At 26.8% G+C, this 20933-nt stretch overlaps 1 protein-coding gene across 1 annotated transcript; it reads right to left on the bottom strand.

The window, feature by feature from the left end:
- Positions 1-18110: 18110 nt before the first annotated feature.
- Positions 18111-19889, bottom strand: LOC114181711 (uncharacterized). Its single transcript, XM_028068242.2, has 5 exons — positions 19625-19889; positions 19310-19396; positions 18699-18848; positions 18369-18566; positions 18111-18277 (listed from the first exon to the last, which is right to left on the bottom strand). Exons 1-5 carry the CDS (start codon positions 19805-19807, stop codon positions 18176-18178), a joined length of 720 nt encoding a protein of 239 aa, XP_027924043.1. The 5' UTR covers positions 19808-19889; the 3' UTR covers positions 18111-18175.
- Positions 19890-20933: the final 1044 nt, after the last annotated feature.

Here is a 20933-nt window from a genome sequence, read left to right as displayed (position 1 = left end):
AATATGATAATAATACTTTACAATTAAAACAAAAACAAAAACTTATAGAACATAATGGAATTACTTGAAACAAAGCAAAATCTTACATAACATAATATTAGTTAAAATTTAAATTTAACATAATTAAAAAACTCAAATGTAAAAACTCTTTTCTTTTAAAACTCATTTTCAACTGCCTCGGTTTTCAGAAACACAAAGCCTCTTCTTTCTCTCAAAATCAATTCATTATTCTCTTCCCCTTAATCTTCATCTTTCACTTTTATCATTTGATCTTCATTCTTTCGTGAATCAAAGGCCATTTTTGATATTGTGGCAAAGTCTTCTTTAAATCTACACGAACAATTTCTTCCTCCACGTAAGTTCAAAATCCAACCTTCTTTTTTTTTCAATTTGGAGGATTAGTTTTTGCTTGAATTCATATTAGAGCCTAATTTCTTCCATATGTTCTTTTGTTTTGGCTTTTCTAGGTTGAATTGGGGTTTTACTGCTCAAAAAACATCTTGGGGGTTTTCGTTGTTTCAATGTTAGTCTACATTTAAGGTAAGGAAACTGGGTTTTTGTTGAAATTTCAAAATAAATTGCTCATCTTGGTATTTAATTGTGATTTGGTGTATTGAATTGATGAGTGCACGTGAAATTGTTGTGGTACGTTTTTCTGAACTTTGGGTGCTCAAAATATGGTGAAACTTTGTTTTTTTCGCTCAAGCCGGAGAAATCTCAATCAAGTGAAAATAGTCAGAATTCAACTTTGTTATATGTTCGAGTTGTTGCTCAAGCAACAACTTCTAGCTCCAGCGACAACTTCTACTCAAGCGACAAAAGGTGTCAGTCAAGCGACAAGCTTCTCGCTTAAGCGAGAAAACCACTTTAATTCTTTTTGTCTCTGTTAAATTATTGCTTAGGCGACAACTTTGTCGCTCAAGCAAGAGTCCTTGTCGCTTAGGCGTGAATATATATATATATATATATATATATATATATATATATATATATATATATATATATATATATATATATATATAACCACATGTCTATTGAGATAATATTATTAGATTTAATCATTGTATTCAATATAGTCTTTATTGGGAGTTGGAGTTCCATCCTAATTTTGTTCTTAGAAGTATCAAGAAGGGTTGAAAAAGAAATGTTTATTAAAATTTCTCTTAGCCTTGACTTTTAAGCATTGCAAGACTATTAGATGTATTGAACACAATTGTTGAAGACCATTACCAAGCTAGCTGAACGATTAGATCGGCCCAAACCAAACTAACCAATTAAGTAAGCAATTATATTAAACAAGGTACCATAAGCATGATTAGGAAGAATTGGGTCGTTATTAGGTCGTCCCTAATCAAATTCCATGGAAGAATATTATAAATAGAGGTCAAAGGTATGGTTGTTGGTACTTTAATATGCATTTAAGACTACCTTAATTTGCTTGACCATTCTATATATAACTAACTTGAGCGTCAGAGTATCTTTAACAGGTACCATCAACCGATTTGGACGAACAAGACACCAAAGCTAGGAGGAGAATACTATGAAGTGCGGACAAACAAAATGTGTAAGAGAACGCTCACCCTATTACCTAAAACAAGTTCACTTGTAACTTATTCGTCAATCATTTTTTAGTATTTTTTCTTCTTGAATTTCTTAATAAGTAGGATGAGAGTTGATTATTAGACTAATAATTGATTAAAAAAGTATACAAAATTGATATTTAATTTAAGTTTCTAAATTTTTGTACCAAAAGTTTTCTTAACAATAACAATAACAATAACAATAACAATAACGTGGAGATGAGACGACATGTCATTGTTATAAGCTAACACTAAAACACTTGAGTAACATGTGATAATATGTAAACTCTATGATCTAATGAGTGAAAACTGCAAAATTCATCGTTGAATACTATTATATAGAAGTTTTTTTTTCAGAAAAAAAAAAACATACAATACGAACAAAACTAACGGCATGTTAATAACAGGAGGACTTACCTACATTCTTCCACTCTTCTTTTATGTTAAAGAAACCAAGTTATACTTTAAGCTTCATATTTTCAGTGGTTATGATATATTACAACTAAAATGTTTCTTATCTTTTTATTTTCTTTTTTCTTTTTCACTGAATTTTTAGCCAATATTTTGAACATTATAGATTTAATGAGTCATCCTTTCATGTTATTTTAAGAGAAAGGTGTTTGTACAAGAAAAAGTAGGAAAAGAACGTAGAAGTTGAAAACATTTTTTTTTTTTGGTAATTGAACTCATTATTATGAAATAATTGGAAACTATAACTTATTTGCAATGAATAGATGCGAAGATGATGCGGTCACGTTTTGATAATTAGATTAAAATAAAAGTTAAAATCTTATTTTGGTCCTCTAGTTTATAAAATATTCAATTAGATCCATAATCTTCATTTGGTTCAATTTAATGTTTTAGTTTCTTTTTTAAAATGATCTAAGTAGGTCTTTTTCATTAAATTAGGTTAGATTTTCGATAAAATTTATACATCAAATAACACTACTTATGATTTGATATATAAATTCTAATATGATCTAACCTTAATCTAATAGAAATGACCTAACGTAATTATATTTAAAAGAATTAAATCATTTTTTGTATTTAAAAACAAAATAACTATATTTAACCAAATAAAAATTAAAGATTTAATTAAATCTTTTATGAGAATTAAATCACCAAAATAGGATTTTGGTCTAAAATAAAGTAAGAGAAGGGAGGGTATACAATTTAAGTTAGTTAGAAAGAGAAATAAGTCCAACAAAAGTATAATTGCAAATATGGTCCCCCATCTTTTCTTTGATTCCTTTGTCCAGTGAGTACCACTCTTTATTAATTGAAAATGGAATATAAAATTTAGTTAAGCAAATCAAGGACAAGGCCAAGTTCATTGATTGAAGTGAAACTCTACTACTTTCCTTTAAGTACATTGAATTCGAATTAGGTGGAAGAAAAAATATATATATATTGATAGAGAAGATTCTATTAGAGTTGGCCAATATGATTTTATTAAAAAAAATTAATGATTTTTTTATCAACAATTTAATATAAAAAAATTATAAGTAATCTTGATGAATTGAAAAAAATAATATATATATATATATATATATATATATATATATATATATATATTGGTAATTTGTCAATTTAAGTTGGTATTCTAGCTTTGGTGGGTTTTGTTAATGAGAAGAGACATTGCCTTTTGAGTTGGGTCTTATTTGACCATATTTAAAGGTTTTAGCATTAGTTTAGGTACCTAAAATTTGAGAACCCTATATTCCATAAAAGTCTCATACCTTTAATTATATAAACCTAGTAAACCATTGGTTATCGTGTAGTGGTTACCATTATTTGTGGGTTGGAATAACAAGTGAATTATATATTATCTTGTTTAATATAACCAAAGGCGCATCTTAGTGTTTTAACAGGGACATGGCCATAAATTTTTAAAAACAATTAAAATTATATTGGTATATTATATTAGTGAAAATTAAATTAGAAAGATTTTTATTTCTTTAATAAAGTATAATATTTAATATTAATAAATAATAAAATATAAAATTAAATACAGTAAAAGACAAATAAATTTATTGAGATATTTTTATGTTTTCTCTCATTATCTTTTGAGTTTCTTGTATATTGAAAATAAAAAGTAATTCTCTCTTCTTTCTCACAAATGAAATATTAGTTTAATAAATAATATTTTTTAGCTCCTAAATTTTTTATATATTTATTATTTTATGAATATAAAAAGAAAAATTATGTATTATATATTTTTTAATAACTGTATTCTAATTGTTTATAAAATAAAATTTTAGAGAAATAGTAAAATTTTAAATAATTAAAATTTTAATTTATATATTCTTAAATATAACTTCAAATTTTAACTTTTATTTATTTTAAACCTATATCCTATCAACCAATAATAATGGATTCTCTTAACGTTGTAATTTATACGAGAGCTATATAAAGATATTTAATTGGTGAGAAGGTGATAAAAACAGTAACAAATGTGAAAAATTAGACAAATAATAAATAGATAAATAAATAAACAAAGATAATTTATTAAACGATTTAATTAATAATTTAATTCTTATATTTATATATATATATATATATATATATATATATATATATATCATTCGTTTTTGTTTTTATAGTTTTTTAAACTCAATTGAGTTTTTATTATTTTTAAATAGATTTAATATAATCATTCTCATTAAATCAGCATTATAACAGATCGTAGGTGTCAAAAAATAATTTTCTTTTTGAATTTTTCAACGAATGTTCAAAAATAAATTTATTTCTAAAATTTATTCATTTATTATTTATTGTTGTGGCTATGTGATCAAAAACAAAAAACAGGATCAATCATACTAAAGGCCACGTTTTGCTTCTCCAAGAGTGTTTTTTCTTCCACACATCACATGGACCCAGCCATCATGCTTCGAGAATAACGTCTCAAATTGTGGAAAATACTTCATACTGATTTTAATTTTTTAAAATATATTAAAAGTAAATGTAGTTTAAGAGTGATAACCTAATAATCTAAGAATCACACTGAAAAAATATGTGTTATAGTTACAAATATATATTATTGTTGAAAATTTTGAAAAACCAATATAATTAAATTGAAGAACAAAGTTTCTTAATGCATTACGTCACGTTCCATCTAAAACAAAGTTTTCCAATCAACATAGGATCCTATTGCTTTGTTCAATCAATGCGAGGAGGTGGATGTTTTTTCAAACAAAAATCAAGTTTCTACAAATGAAACACAACGTCACTCATTTATTATATTCTTTAACGGTTACTCACCAATACCACAATAATTGCCTTTCTACAATATTCACTTATCCATTTTCCTCCCTTCGTAATTCTTGACTACATATAATACTCACTCACATCTATCATTGGATAATTTTAAATAATTTTACTTAGTTTTGTTTATCATTTTTTTTATTTTTATTTGTATTAGAATTTTAACAATTTTAAGAAACTAAAATAATCATATTTAAAATACTTCAATTGAATTATCTTCATTTAAATAGTTTTATTTGGAAAAAGTAAGTGAAATATTTTAGGTTTTAATTTTCTTGTTTGTTTGGACAAAGCACTTTAACTTTAATTTTAAGACAAATTTTTATTTTAAAAATATTTCGATAACTTGACTCCAATCTACTTGACCAAATCGGATCAACCTTAGACCCGGTTCGAATTTGCTCAACCATCGAACAAGGCCGACTCAGCTTAACCTTTAACCTAGACCTTCACCTCTATTCGTATCATCCCAACCTTCGGCCTAACCTAGATCAGCTCAACCTTTTTCCCTGGTCATATTGACTTGACCTTAGTCTGGGTCGAATCATCTCAACCTTCGTCTGGGGCCAAATTGGCCGGATCATCGATTCGGGCCGATTTTGCTCGACCTTTGGCCTAGATTGAGTCAACTCGACTTTCGCTTTGGGTTGACACTTCTCGTCCTTAGATTTGGGCCTAATTGTCTCATCTTTTAGCCAAGTTCAACACGTTTGGACTTTCAGCTCAGGCTAACTCGCCTCGACCTTCGACTTGGCCTTCCTGACAAGAGCTACAGTTTGTGCCAACTTGGTAAGACCTTCGGTTCTAGCCAACCTGGCTCAAACTTCAGTCTGAACTGACTTATTTTATGCTTCGATTGGGACTGACCCGACTCGTCCTTCAACCCAAATCGACTCGGCTCGACCTTTGGTTTAAGTTAACTCTATTGAACATTTTCCTAAAGTCAACTTGACTGAGTTCTCAGTTTAAGTCGATTTTGCTTGATCTTTATGAGTAGAGTGAAAGGAGTGAAAATAAGTAAAATTTTTAAATTTCTTATATTTTTTAGGATATTTGAAAATTTTCTATTTCAATCATTTCAAATACCTTCCAAAATTTCTTAAATTTCAATTTTTTTCTAATTACTTTATTCAAACAGGTTACGTAAAAAATTATAAATTCTTTACATAAATAAATTTACCTTTCTAAATTACGTCATTATGAGATAATTTAAAATAAAAAATTCAAAAGTTGATTATTTTCGTATTCTAAATCTTCTAGAAGAGGTAAACTATATTAAAGAAGGGAACATAATGTGGCTGAATTTTACGATGATTTAAAAGTTGTTTGGAAGAACTATAATTCTTGAGACAATACTAATTTGTATTTGCAACGTAAAATGCAACTGTCATGTGAATAAGATATACAAATTACAGAGAAATAAAATCTCAACAGTACTGATGTGAAGATTCAACAACAGTGTTAATTAGATAGGATAAAAATCTCATATTTGCGAAGTTAATTCTGGAAAACCGTAAGAATAAGAATGAATAATATAGCTATATATCCTCCTTGGATGAAACAGAAGAACAAATATGTTAGTAGTGAAGTTTTAAATCTAATAATCTCACTTTACAAGCTAGTTTTGTGAAGTTGAGTTAAGTTTAAAGTCCACTTTTAATATGGTATTACAGTCAAATTAGAGTCTATCACAGTGAACTTTCTTGGACATTCTTTTCCACTTTCTATGGGAGGATCACCCACTAATTTCTAGTCCCACGCACAAGATGAATATTCTTCGACGTGAGGGGGTGTGTTGGAAGTCCCACATCAACTATAAATAAGGCAATTTCATAATATATAAGTGAGGTGTAAACCTCACTTTACAAGCTAATTTTGTGGAGTTGAATTAGACTTAAAACTTCACTTCTAACAAAATCAAAGTTTAAATATATCTTAAATTTAATTATCATTTTCATTTCACACACATACTTATAAAATATTAATATTTATTGATAGATCATTTAAATCATGGAATAGGGTAGAAAGAAAGTGTGTGGTTAGTTTGTGGCCACGATGCAAGAAATACAGCTCATTCACACTTTCCTTTTCCAAATTGTTTGAATATGTTTTAGGGTTGTCAATGTTAATTTATTTTAGGGTATTATGAAGGCACATGCATGACTACGACAAACCATGCAAGGTTATTTATTGAAAGGCAATATTTGATGATGATATATTCAATGTGGTTCGCACAACAAAAACCCAAACTATGTAACCACTCACTTTGACTTTCATGGTTTTGTGTGTTGAAAATGTTAGAAACTTTTTCTTTCTCTTTCTTTCACTAGGTTTCTTTGCAATAGGGTTTTGTTCTTCTCACAAATGAAACCCTTAGTTTTTCTTAACTATTTCATAAGGATAACATGCATTGTAGATTAGGTTGGATTTGTCGTTTTACGAGTCTGAGATCAAATAATTGACAATAGTTTAGTTATAATACAAGCATTAAAAAATTTATATACTTTTTTTTTATAAAAATGACAAGTAAATTCATGCAAAACTATACTTTTTATTAGATCTAAAACAAAAAATAAAAAATAAAAATAGTGTATCTTATCTTCTATTCAATTCATTTTCGCCTTGTAAAAAAATATATTCTATTTATTATAAATGATTCAATTTTTTTGATCTTATCACCTTTCCGTGTTATCTTCTATTTCTCTCTCTGATCCCTCTCTTATTAACAATACAGATGAATAAAGTGGAAAAAATTGTTATATGCTAATTAATTTATTTATTGTTAATGTACATCATATACTTATTTTGGATAAAAAATAAAATGATACAAAAAAAAATTAACTAAAAATGAAAATTTTGGGAAATAAATTTTAATCCACGACTCCGATATCATGTTATAACGTGACATCCTCCCATTCATTTAAAAAAAAAAATATTTTACCACCTAATTTCCTAATTTTGCTCTCCTTATTTCTTAAAAAAATTGATTAATTAATAGTTAAATAATTTCTAATTAAAACTCTTAATTCCTAATTATAAAAGTCAATTAAGAGAATCATTTATAAATAATATAATATATTTATATTATCTTTCTCTTCTAAAGATGCAGGAAATCACTACCATAAATTTTTCTTTCTCCTATAAATTGCAATCCTACGCTTTCCTTTCTCTCCTAAAAATAATTGTTAATTATAAAAGTTAATACAAAAAACATATAAATAATTTAGTATCATTTTTTATGCATCATAAATGAAAACTAAATTATCCTACAATCAATAAATTTTACTGAAATAGACTCTAATCTATAATTTTAATATAATATTAAAAAATATATTTAAAATCTCACTTAACATTAAAAATATAAAATAATATAAAACATTTATTATATATGTATGTAACTTTTAAAAAGAATTCCAGAGCCTTCTAATATGGTCCGTAACCATCATGTATCTGAACAATGGTCAGGCCAGGGACACTATAATAATTGTCTTTAATTGTGATATAAGTATAACTTTGGTGACACTACAAACTCTAATATTCACAATTATCCTTTCATGAAAACATGGGCATGAAAAATCTCAAGATTTTTTTACAAGAGATTCTAAGTACCTCACCGAATATTCCCCTCGTAAAAATGCTATGCTAAATAGGTTTTATTATATATAAGAAAAAACTTAGTAGAAAATTTTGTTTCCTAATATTAAAAAAATAAGAAAGTGAGAGAACAATAAATACATCTAAACAACAAAATTAAGAAAAGAAATAAAATTCCAAAGCTTCTTATTAGATGAACACATGAGATCTTTCAAAATTAAACCATTAAACAAAGTATTTATAGGTTTATAATGTCTAACTTTTATGCAAAATTATTAAAATTTATTTTTCACCTAAGATAACATGAGTGAACTTTTCTTTCGAAAATGTGAATTTGCATTATTTTCATCATACACTTAAAAAATAAATATAGGAAAACTATATTAAAATGTTAATTAAGTTTAAACTCCACTTCTTAACATGGTACGATAGAAGTGGACTTTAAGTCTAACTCAACTCCATAAAATTGGCACCCTCTCATACTGAGGTATTTATCTTGTGTATGGAACTAAAAATTAATGGGTGATCCGTTAGCGGCCCAATAGAGGGTGGAACAGAATGTCCAAGAAATCTCGGTACGATAGGCTCTAACCTGACTCTAACTCAACCCCACAAAATCGGTTTGTAAGGTGAGGTTTGCACCCCACTTGTATATTATGAAATTCCCTTATCACTAGTTGATGTGAGACTTTCAACCGTACCAGAGTCATATTATAGTCTATCCTAATAAGATTTATTGTTTGTTAGACATATTTTTTCAGTCGCTATCTAATTGTTATCGGACTATCCATTAATGTCTAGTCTCATATTCGACATGTATATATTTCGACGTGAGTTGGGTGCGTTAGAAGTTTCATACTAACTAAAGAAGTGATTACATAGTATATAAATGGATGCAAATCTCAACTTACAAACCGATTTTGTAGGGTTAAGTTAGACTTAATTCTACTTCTTAATAGTAACTATAAAAATAAAAAAAACCTATCAAAAAAATATAAATTCAACGGGATTATAAAATATATACATGCTACCCTACCTTTATTAAGATCTTATCCTAGTGAAGATGTATGGTGGAGGAAAAAGTGATTGTTTAGGCAAAAGAGATGAAGATAGGAAGAGTTAACAGAGGTTTGAATACAGGTAGACTAAGAGTTGTCAAATTAAAGTTAATGCTTACCAACTCTGACATTATTACGAGTGCTAATTTGTTTAAGTTTGATTGATAGTGCTTCTTCAGAAAAGTTGTGTGGTGTAGAACACTCTGTCCACAATGGAGGGTCACAACATAGTAAATGATGCTCAGTGAAATTAAAGCCATGAGCTTCATAATTCGGTTTTTAAACTGCAGCATTCATGATATATAGTACTTCCCTTAGACTAATAAATTTTTTTTAATGGAATAACTAACACGAAAAAGCATTTTCAGGATCAAATTAAATGGTCAAGGACAACAATAAAGACCAATACATCACTCACTTTCAACATGTGTACTATTTATTTATAAAGGGAGACGAAACCAATTAAGTCATTTTTTCAAGAAAAAAAATTACGTAATTTTTCTTAATTTTTATGTATAGAAAAAGTTATTGAATTCGTCCATTTTATAAAGCTTTAACTATTATATTTATGTTAATTATGATTATAATCAATAAATGGTTGTTGAAAATTTCACATTTATCATAAATAAAACAAGTTTACAGTATATCGAATATAAATTTTATTTTATAAGTTGATTTTATTAGATTGATTTAGATTTAAAGTATATTTTTTACATGGTATTAAAGTTATAAAATAGGGTCTATTTTAATAAAATTTGTTATTTGTTCCATCTATTATATTATACATATTGAGAAATTTATTATTTGTTAGATTTATTGTGTTACTCGTTATTGAAACATCGATTAATTTTTAGTTCCACTTTTTATATATATATATATATATATATATATATATATATATATATATATATATATATATATATATATATATATGCCCGACGAAAGAGAAGTATATTGGAGATCTATAAATTTTACTTTAAGAACTTGTTTTATAAAATTAAACTAGATTTAAAATTCAATTTTTAATATATATATATATATATATATATATATATATATATATATATATATATATATATATATATATATATTATTTTTCTCCTGTCTATTTACATCAAGAGAATAACAATATAATAAACAAAATATTAATTCCACAATCCAAATATACCATAAACTGTCTAACATCTAGGTATAAAATAACCTTTTTATGATATCATAAAAGAATTTATACTATTACTATATTTTAGTTATACCATATGAGTATTGTTAGCATTATTTTATAATAAAAATGGACGCTTCATCTCAATAATGAATGTTTTATTTTAATGAAAATAAAGTCGCATTTTCTTCCTTCACTGATCTTTTAGTTTCAATTGTGTCTTTTAATTAAATTGAAATGTTTCTTTATTAATTTTTTACACGATTGATGTCAATTTTTATTAACGTGACATTTTTCTAGTTTGTTCTTTTACTAAGTTATATGATTTCTTTTTTTAATTCATACTCCTTAATGTATTGATTGATATTATATAATATCACTTGTCTTTATTTTATATTTTCTTTCTATTTTTCTCCAATAAATTCTTTTAGCTTATTTTAATTCTCATTAAATAAAATCAATAATAATAAAGTTACTTTGTTTTAATAGGTTGAGTTTAAAATTAAAAGTTAAAATATCATGAATGTCAAAGTAAAGTGAATCCAATTTATATTGACATACATGTTAGTTTTTCCTTTTTCATGAATTGAGTTTGAAGTTGGCAATTAAATATTTGCCTTATAGGAAAAGGCAGCACTTGCATTCTGACATATGTAAGAGATACAGAAAATGAGTAATGAGCTTTGAAGATATTGTTATGTAGTCATCATGGAATCTGTGACCTTCAAATTTATGGTGCCTCAACTTCCTTAAAATCCCAAAAATATGGCCATCACATCATTCTATTCAACTATATCTTACAAAACTTAAATCCTTCAAATAACTCATTTCAAATTATACAAGTAAATGATCATAATACATGTTTATCTTTTCAAATAAAATTTACTTTATTTTATCTAGTAATATTTTGTATTTTAAAATTTTATTAAAAATCTCCTTTCGAGATAATTATGAAAAAATGAATGAATCTATTGTGAATAATGGTTTGTAATATGATGATTGTTTCACCTTGTTAGTATCTAATATTATATCTTATATTTTTATATCGTGTTTCAATATATAAATTTGTTGGATTAGTACAACCATAATGCAGAAAATAAGATTAGTTAGTTGTTGATGTGGAATAAAACCAATTTAAGAAAAAAAAATTAGAACATGTAAACCAATGTTTTAAAGAAATCGGTTAAAAATAATTAATATATATCGAATTTTACAAAAAAAAATTATAATTAATTATAATATTAAATAAATTTTAATCTAATAATTATTAATACTATTTTATTTTATTTTATTTAAAAAATAAAAATGTTTATAAATATTATTGAATTGTGTTTAATATTTTATTTGTTTATTAATTAAAAAATTAAAAGATAATAAAATAATTATATTTTAATGTTGTTAAAATATATATATATATATATATATATATATATATATATATATATATTAATGTTGTTAATTTATGATGAATGTGGAGGATTGCATGGTGATGAGTGGAGAGTTAAGTTGACGAGTGGCAGAGAAAAGAATATGAATGAGAATAGAATGGTGAAGGATAAGAAACTGTGCGCACGGTAGAAAATGTTAAAGGGTGAAGTGGGGATTATAGAAATGTTTGGGGGTGTGGGAAGAAACAAATGGTGGTACAGGAAGAAATGGCCTCAAGTCTGAAAGCAAGGGAAAAAAATGGGAAATAACTTCCAAAATTATATGTTATTGGCCCTTTCTATTTTATAACAGTTGTGGACTTCCATTGTTAGCCTTTGTGGTGAGGGTTTTTGGCATTCACATTATCTTAACTTAATATATAATTCTTATATATAATTATATAATTCTTTATATTCTTCTATCTTATATTAAATTTATGGTTTCTATGGGTGCAAAACTAATAATATTAATTTGGAATTTCATATGAGAAGGACTTTTCTATTGATAACAATAAAAGTTATCTGTTAAGTGGAGAAAATACTATTTCAATTAAAATAAAGTATGTTCTTAATGAATATATGTTGATAGACTTTGTAAGAATAGAATAAAAGGGTCAGCTACCCAACAAATTTTTGCACCTCCAAACACTTATTATGTACCCAATTTATTTATTTATTTTTATTTCCACTTTGTCCCCAAGTTAAACAGTTAAACATGTAACACATTTTTTTTCTCTTTCTCTAACTCTTATCTAAATCTCATTCCACAAGAACTAATTTAGGATCTTTAGGGTTAGAAGTAGTTATGACCACGAGATGTTTTTTGGGCAGAATTGAGTTTTCTTTTTTCTGAAAATTGGGTGAAGAATAAAGAAATAAAAGGTGGATATAAAAGTGGAAGGAAAAAATCACTCTTTTCAAAGTAGGCAACACAGAAGGAAGAAAAAAATCCTTTGATACAACCAAAGGTTTTTCAATCACTCAAGAATTAGGAGAATCACTCTCACTATTAGATAAAAAAAGAGAATTTCTGAACAAAACTTAACTTGTTTTCATTCATAAAAATGGTTCAGTTCAGTTTATATATGAGCTTTAACCATTAGAATCATAAAAGACACATAAATTTCAATTACAGCCCAGTAACTGAAATTAAGGCAACCAAAAGCCATTCATAAGCATTCAGCAAAGGTCCTCTTGGTCTTCCAAAGGCTGATTTTTAAGTTGGCAAATGGGCCCTTATTAGAACTTGAAAAAAAAAAGCAAAATTAAAGCTCATTAATTGGTTAAGCCAAGACACAATTTGGTCACCCAATTTTACAAAGCATTGAGCCATTATTTAAATAAAAGAAATTACAGCAATATATTAGTCGTTCTTTATTTGGGCCATGATGCGATTCATATCAAACTGACCCATCCCTAAGTTTACTCTTTTTTTTTTTAAGTTTTTGCTTGTTATGGATGTCGACATCCTATATTATGTATTTTTTTTCATTTATGAATGTCAACATTCAATGTTTGGTTTTATTCTACGAATGTCGACATCTGGTGCTTTATTTATTTATTTTGTATAATTACTGATTTGGTCCCCTAATTTTTTGGTTTAGTTCAATTTGGTTTCCATATCTTTGATTGCTTCAATTTAGTACCTCAATTATTTAAAAGAGTTCAATTTGGTCATCTCCATTAAGTTAGAGTTAACATTGTGTCCCTACAGGACACGTGTCAAGCCATGAAATTTTTAATTTTTTTAAAAATTTATAATCTGCCACGTGTCATGTTATTGTCGTGCCACATGATAGTTTACAATCATGATATGTGGTAGTGGTAAAACTTGTTTTCAATTTAGTCCTCTATTTTAAATTTTTGCTTCAATTTAGTACCCCAATTTTTAAAAATGACCCAATTTTTTCCTTTCAAATTTGAGACCAAATTAGTTAGTAAGTTTAATTATAACTTATATATACATATTAAAATTATTGTTTTGAATTTATACATCAAATCACCACACCTAAATATTCAAATAATTTTATTTTTTACAAGTGTAAAAAATTATAAAGGTAAAAATGTAAAAAATAAATAATTTAAGTATTTAGGTGAAGTGTTTGATGTATATATTAAAAAAAATTATTATAACATGTATATATAAGTTGTAATTAAGTTTATTTACTAATTTGGTCTCAAATTGAAAAGGATAAAATTGGATCGTTTTAAATAATAGTGGTACTAAATTGAACCAAAAATTTAAAATAAAGGACTAAATTGAAAATAAGTTTTACCACTACCACGTGTGTTAGGAATATAAATTGCCACGTGGCATGACAATAACCTGATACGTGATAGATTATAATTTTTTCTAAAAACAAGTAAAAATTAAAAAAATATTAAAAAGATAAAAAAAAATCACGGCTTGACACGTGTCCTGTATAGACACAGTATTAACTCTAACTCAATGAAGATGACCAAATTGAACCCTTTTAAATAATTTAGGTACTAAATTGAACCAACCAAAAATATGGAGATCAAATTAAAATAAACTAAAAAGTTAGGAAACCAAATAAGTAATTATACATTTTTTTTAAATTTTTTTCCCGTTACAAATATTAACATCCGATATTATATATATATTTTTTCATTTACGGATTTCTACGCCCAATTAACATATATTAAAAAAATTAAGTTCTCACATCCATTAATATATATATATATATATATATATATATATATATTTGTTTTTAATTTTCTTTTATTTTTATGTAAAAGAATTAATTATTGATTTTAATTAACTTTATTTCATAATTTTATTTATTTTTTAATATATTACATAAAAATAAAATTTTATATATATATATATATATATATATATTATTCTTTATTTTTTTTATGTTAGTTTTCTAAAAATTTCTTTATATTTCAATTTTTTTAATTTTTAATATATATTTTAAAAATAAAAATAAAATATATATATATATATATATAATTTTATTTTTACATAATATATTAAAAAACAAATAAATTGTGAAATAAAGTAAATGAAAAAAAATGTGATGTCAATATACAAACAAAAATTTAAATAAAAATAAAGTATTGGATATCGACATCCATAGAACAAAACAAGATACTAGATATTGATATTCATTGGAAAAAAAGAAACTCTTGGGGATGGTGAGTTAGAGAGAAAAAAAATGTAGTTACTTTTAACTGGGGGACAAAGTAAGAATTTAAATAATTTTTGGGTGCAAAATAAGTATTTGGAGGTGCTGGAAGAAGCCCCCTTATGGTAATGTAAACGAAAATGAAAAGTTGGGTGCTTCTTTGTGCATCCCATGTTGTTTTTCCTACACCTCCCTAAAATTCTAAAATTCTCAATTTATCCTTTATTAAAATATATTTAAAACACTAGGTGTGCAACTCTTCCTTCTCAACACCCTTCCCACATCATGGTCCTTCACTTTCTTCACACATCCTCCGTCCATTTCTTTCTTTATTTTTCTAACACATCCATTATCCTCTTCTTTCTCCATTTTCCTAGCACTTAAAGAGCTAATAAACCTTGCCTTTGCTTTTATTTGTTGCGTGTGGGTGGGAGAAGAAACATGTATAAAATAAGCTGATATGGCTTTTGTTAAGAATCTAAATATGAATCTAAGTCTCATATTGGTTAGAAATGAGAAAGTAGAACACTATATAAGGATAAAGATCCATAAACCCATTGCTTTAAGGTTTTAGATTGAGAGTGGTGTTAATGTCTTACGTGATTGGACTTAGGTCTCATTAGTGTTGTATTTCCTTAATGAACCTCCTCCTTTTTAGACCTAACAAGTGGTATCTTTCGCTGGAGGGGGACTATACCAATATGGTGAAAGAGACTCACCTTTGGCTAGAAATGAAAAAGTAGATCATTGTTATAGGATAAAGACCCATAAATCCATTATCTTAAGGTTTTGGGTTGAGAGTGATGTCAATGTCTTATGTGGTTGGGCTCAGGTCTTATTGGTGTTGTAGCTTCTTAGTGAACCTCCTCCTCTTTAGACCTAAAAGGTTTTCTACAGCACGCGTTGCATGGTTCGATGGTGTCCGATGCTAAAGTGTTGGTGGAAGACGTTTATGTGAAGGAGAAGAATGAAAAGGTTGAGGAGTTTGTGGTGGTAGAGGAGGGGAGAGTATAAATGTAGTGGATGTGAACCTCGAGATTGGTGGTTGCAGAGATGGCAGTGATGACAATGGGGTGTGAACAACCCATGACAGCAAAAACCCTTTTCTCTAATCCAGAAAAAAGTAAATAAAATTACGAATTCACAATTCCATTTTTTTAAATACATCTTAGATAGGGTGTTTCAAAAGGTATTTTCAGATCTAGAAATATTATTCAGAATGTTCACACTGGACTATATAAAAAAATACATTTCAAATTGGATATTTTTGAAAGTGTTTCAAAATTCGGAAACACATTCTAAAATACCTGGTTGGGAAATCTTTTTATATTTTGGAGAGTTTCTTAATTCAAAAATATCTTTCAGAACACTAAATTCAAAATGTAAAAAAAAAAGAAAATCAAAACAAATATTTTGAAAAGTTTTCCAAATTTTAAAATACTTTTATGGGGTGTCTAAAAAGGGGTGCAGGAAGAAATAAATTTAAAACTTTAAGGTCTTATATCACTATGACTAGATCCATACAGATTAGGCTCGTTTGATTATCATCCACTAACCCCACAATCATCTCTTAAATAGACATTTTTTCTTACACCTCCATAATTTCAACTTATACTCCATAAACTCCTTTATTTTAGATTCCACATTCCAAAATACAAAATAAAATATATATTTTGGATTATATACTTCGAAATACGAATGTATTTTGAATTATACAGTTTAAAATACAATTTTCATATTATGGATTGTTTATTTTGGAATATAAAATTTTATATTTTAAATTGCTCAATTTATAATACAAAATAAAAATTAGATTTCATAATATAAAATTTATATTTTGCGTAATTTGAAATATAAGAATTTATGGCAGTGTAGGAAGAAACTGCCTTCACACCTAAAATCCATTAATGTTTGCTTCTAAGTCATTATTGTGCTACCCTTGTTTTGACAATCATGATTTATGTGGTCCAACATAGGAGAACTTTTCTTTTGAGAGTTTATTTGTGATCCAAGCCTAAAAACTTTTACTTATTTTAAGCACATGATTCTGATAATTTCTTCCTACACCCTCTTTTTCTTTTCATGCATTCCATAAAATGTAATATACCCATTTTATCCTCGTTAAATTTATAATAAAATTTGAAAAAGTTAACCTACTCATCTCCTTCACTGCACCTCTACCCCACACCTTTCTTTGTTGCAGGTCTTCGCCCTTCATTAACATTCACCTTATTTTATTAAAAAAATATATTTCATTAACAAATCAATTTTAATGATCAAAAGTTATTTGTCATTATAATAATTAATTTAGATATTAATTTTAACAAAATAAAAAATTATTTGTTACTAAAATAATTACTATAATGAATACAAAATTATAATTGATCGTTAAATTAGTGACTAGTTAATTAAAAATTAATTTAGAAATAAATTTTTTTGGTAACTAAAACCTTGATAGTTAATGTTTAGTGACTAATTTTTTCTATAGCTAAAACATTGGTAGCTAAATTTTGAAAATAATTTAGAAACCAATTACAATTTGTTATTCATAATAAATTTGGAGAAACAAGGTTGTTTTGGTGGGATTTAGAAGGGAGGGTGAAAGAAGTTCTGAGTTAAACTCTTCCGCTAACAAAAACTGATAACTAACAATTGTCAATAAAAAAATTATTATTTATAATATTGACTATTTTAGTAACCAAGAGATACTATAAATTGTATTTTTTATAAATTGTATTTTTTAAGATATATTATACTTACTGGCCGGTCCAAAACATGTTTATTCAAATGACTTCTGAACTTTGCAGTTCAGAACTTTGAAGATTTGATGAGTAGAAGTTACTTAAAATTTCTAGAAAGTGAGAAAGTGCTTTGAATAAAAAAAAAACACAAATTCCATTGATTGGTTATATCATAATAATACAAATTACAACAAGTATAACTATTTAAAACTTTTGGACTTGTTCCTCTTGAAGGAGTTATAATCACCCAGTAATCTAACAGCAAATCCATTATTAATATCATCCACGTAACTTTTGAGAACCTGCGGCATAATGTCTCAAATTAGTATAGAATTAATCATAAATGAAGATTGTGACATGATGATAAAGTGAAAAAAGCGATATGATTCTCACCGATTGTAGAATTCCTTGCAACACCAAATCAGGAACCCAAGCTAGTAATGAAGGAAAAGCAAGGTTTAAGTTAATGTCTAAATGATTCTTCATCCAATTATGCATTCCCTTCTTTTCCAAATACAAGGATCCTTTTGCATTGATGTTGAGATTTTGAGGTATGTAATCAACATTCAGATCAGGAAACTCAACCTTTGTCTACGAAAAAAAAAAATGCATGGCAATGATTACATGTGTAGAACTTTTAGGTTTGAACTTCATCAAACCAATTAAACTTTCACCAATCAAAATTTGATTGCATACATATATAAATTGATTTGTGATACTTACAATTTGAACCTCCAAAAATTTGGTGATATGGTGAGGAATCTCAGGTGGGTATTCATGTGCTTCAGATTTGCATTTAGCTGTAATGTGTATTACTGGGTGACACTTTAAGAACAAGGCTTCCATGGGAGTCATCTTAACTCTCCATTCTTCCTATATATATATGCATAATTCACAAAGTCTTTTTAGATGAATGATTAATTGGATTAGTGCAAAATTTAGATATTTTATGATAGGTTACATAAATTTTAAAAATGAATGAATATAGTTCTTTTAACGAAATTACATTAACTTTTTTTGACATGTCGAACACGTTTCATGTTAGTATTGGAGTTGTTTACACCGTTTGACACATTCCCGGTTCAATATCTATTGAAAAATGTGCTCAACACTTCAAAAGAAGTTAATGTAATTTAGTTAAAAGAATTATATTCATTCATTTTTAAAGTTTAGGAACAAAAATGTATCGAAATTTCAGACAAAGACAAATTTCAATTTTAAGTCAAAGTTCAAGGACTAAAAACATACTTAAACATTTTTTTTATAAACTTTATATATATACCATCTAAATCCTAGGTTGATTTTGAAAATTACAATCTTGGAAATGAAAGTACCTCATTGAGCTGCTGGCTTGCTGTTTTTTCTGAAAATATAGATCGGATCACTCTTCCTTTATCTTCTATGTATTCATCAAATGAAGCCTGACAAAAATAAATTAAAATTAAGATTAACTTTAAGTATATTTTTAAACAGAAATTAAAAACAAATAAGTTTTATCGCAAGTTCTAATGCACATTTTTTTTAATCATGGTATTAATCCAAAGTATCCGCGAACTTCTATAATGATTTGTGTTTCTTCATATAATGTGGAACTAAACCCAACTTAAAAAATAACTTAAGTAGCAAGAAAAAAAGTGGGAGAAAGATACCGAAGGCAACTCATGAAGTGGAACAGAAGCAGAGCTTCTGTAATTAAAAGAGGAAGTTCTATTGATATTGTTGCATAGGAAACGATTCTTTGGAGCATGGTGATGAAGCTTGTGCTTCTTCAATGGAGCCAAAATGGTGTGTGAGAAGAAGGGTTGACATGGATTCAGAAGAATGCTTCCCATGTTTTTTTTCTCTCTCGTTTTTCAACAAGACAATTTGGTATATATCAAAAACCTTTCTTAAAATGGGTACATATCAACAACATAGGTTTCTTATAATGCTGAAACTTTCCCTAGGTTATAGACAGTTCATGAATTAACACCAATTTTTCAGAAAATGAGACGTGTGGAGTTGAACATTACACGCAGTTACGTGACACTATTGGAGAAAAAAACAATGAATAGAGAAATTTAATATAACTACATCTGATACATGAACCACTTACCATTAATGATTCCTATATTATACAACTTGTCAGATTCCTTCTTTGGGCATATGTCGATTCGCGAAGGGAACGGGTGGACTTCAGATAAATTATCTGATGTGTTGAATTTAAGTGTGAGTCTAAGTTTTACATAAAATAAAAATAAAAAAGTTAAGTATCATATAAAATTGAAGACTCACAAATCTATTGTCTTAAAGTTTTGGATTAACAGCGATGTCAATTTTTTATGTGTGAATTTGACACATGTCTCATTAATATTATATCTCTTCAATAATTATTTTTAAAAAGATCCAAGATGTACACAAAAGAATAAATAAATAAATATAATATATATATATATATATATATATATTTGAAATAAAAATGTGAAGATTTAATAGTGGTATATTCTAAGTTAGATATCTATGATTTTGCATGGAAAAATAGTAAACACGAGAAGGGTATCACAGTTCGGTGGCGGTCACAGTGGCGGTGGCAGCACTTTGAGCCTCTCTTTTAACCTTCTTCTCAATACTCTTACATTTCGAAACTTAAGGTTCCTTCTTGATCAACATTTTCATTACAACTCTAATATCTTACAATAATAAATAGTAGATAATAACAATAATAATAACACTAATATCTACCCTACATGAAAAATTCATCTATTCCTCACTGGTTTAGAAACTGAAATGTTAGTCACAATTAAGGATGTCAACAGATAGGTAAGATACAGATAATAATTTTCTCGTACTTTATTTGTTGGATAAATATTTGTCTTGTACAGATAGTAACTTTCTAATACTCTATCCGCTAGATAAATATTTGTCTCGTATATCATACTTATATATGTGCAAGTATCTACATATTTTTTTAATATCCAC

Source organism: Vigna unguiculata, chromosome 4, assembly GCF_037176805.1.
Source record: "Vigna unguiculata cultivar grain cowpea cultivar isolate G323 ecotype 2 chromosome 4, ASM3717680v1, whole genome shotgun sequence".
Taxonomy (NCBI): domain Eukaryota; kingdom Viridiplantae; phylum Streptophyta; class Magnoliopsida; order Fabales; family Fabaceae; genus Vigna; species Vigna unguiculata.
The sequence above is the reverse complement of the archived record's forward strand: the minus strand, read 5'-3'. Positions and strand labels throughout refer to the sequence as shown.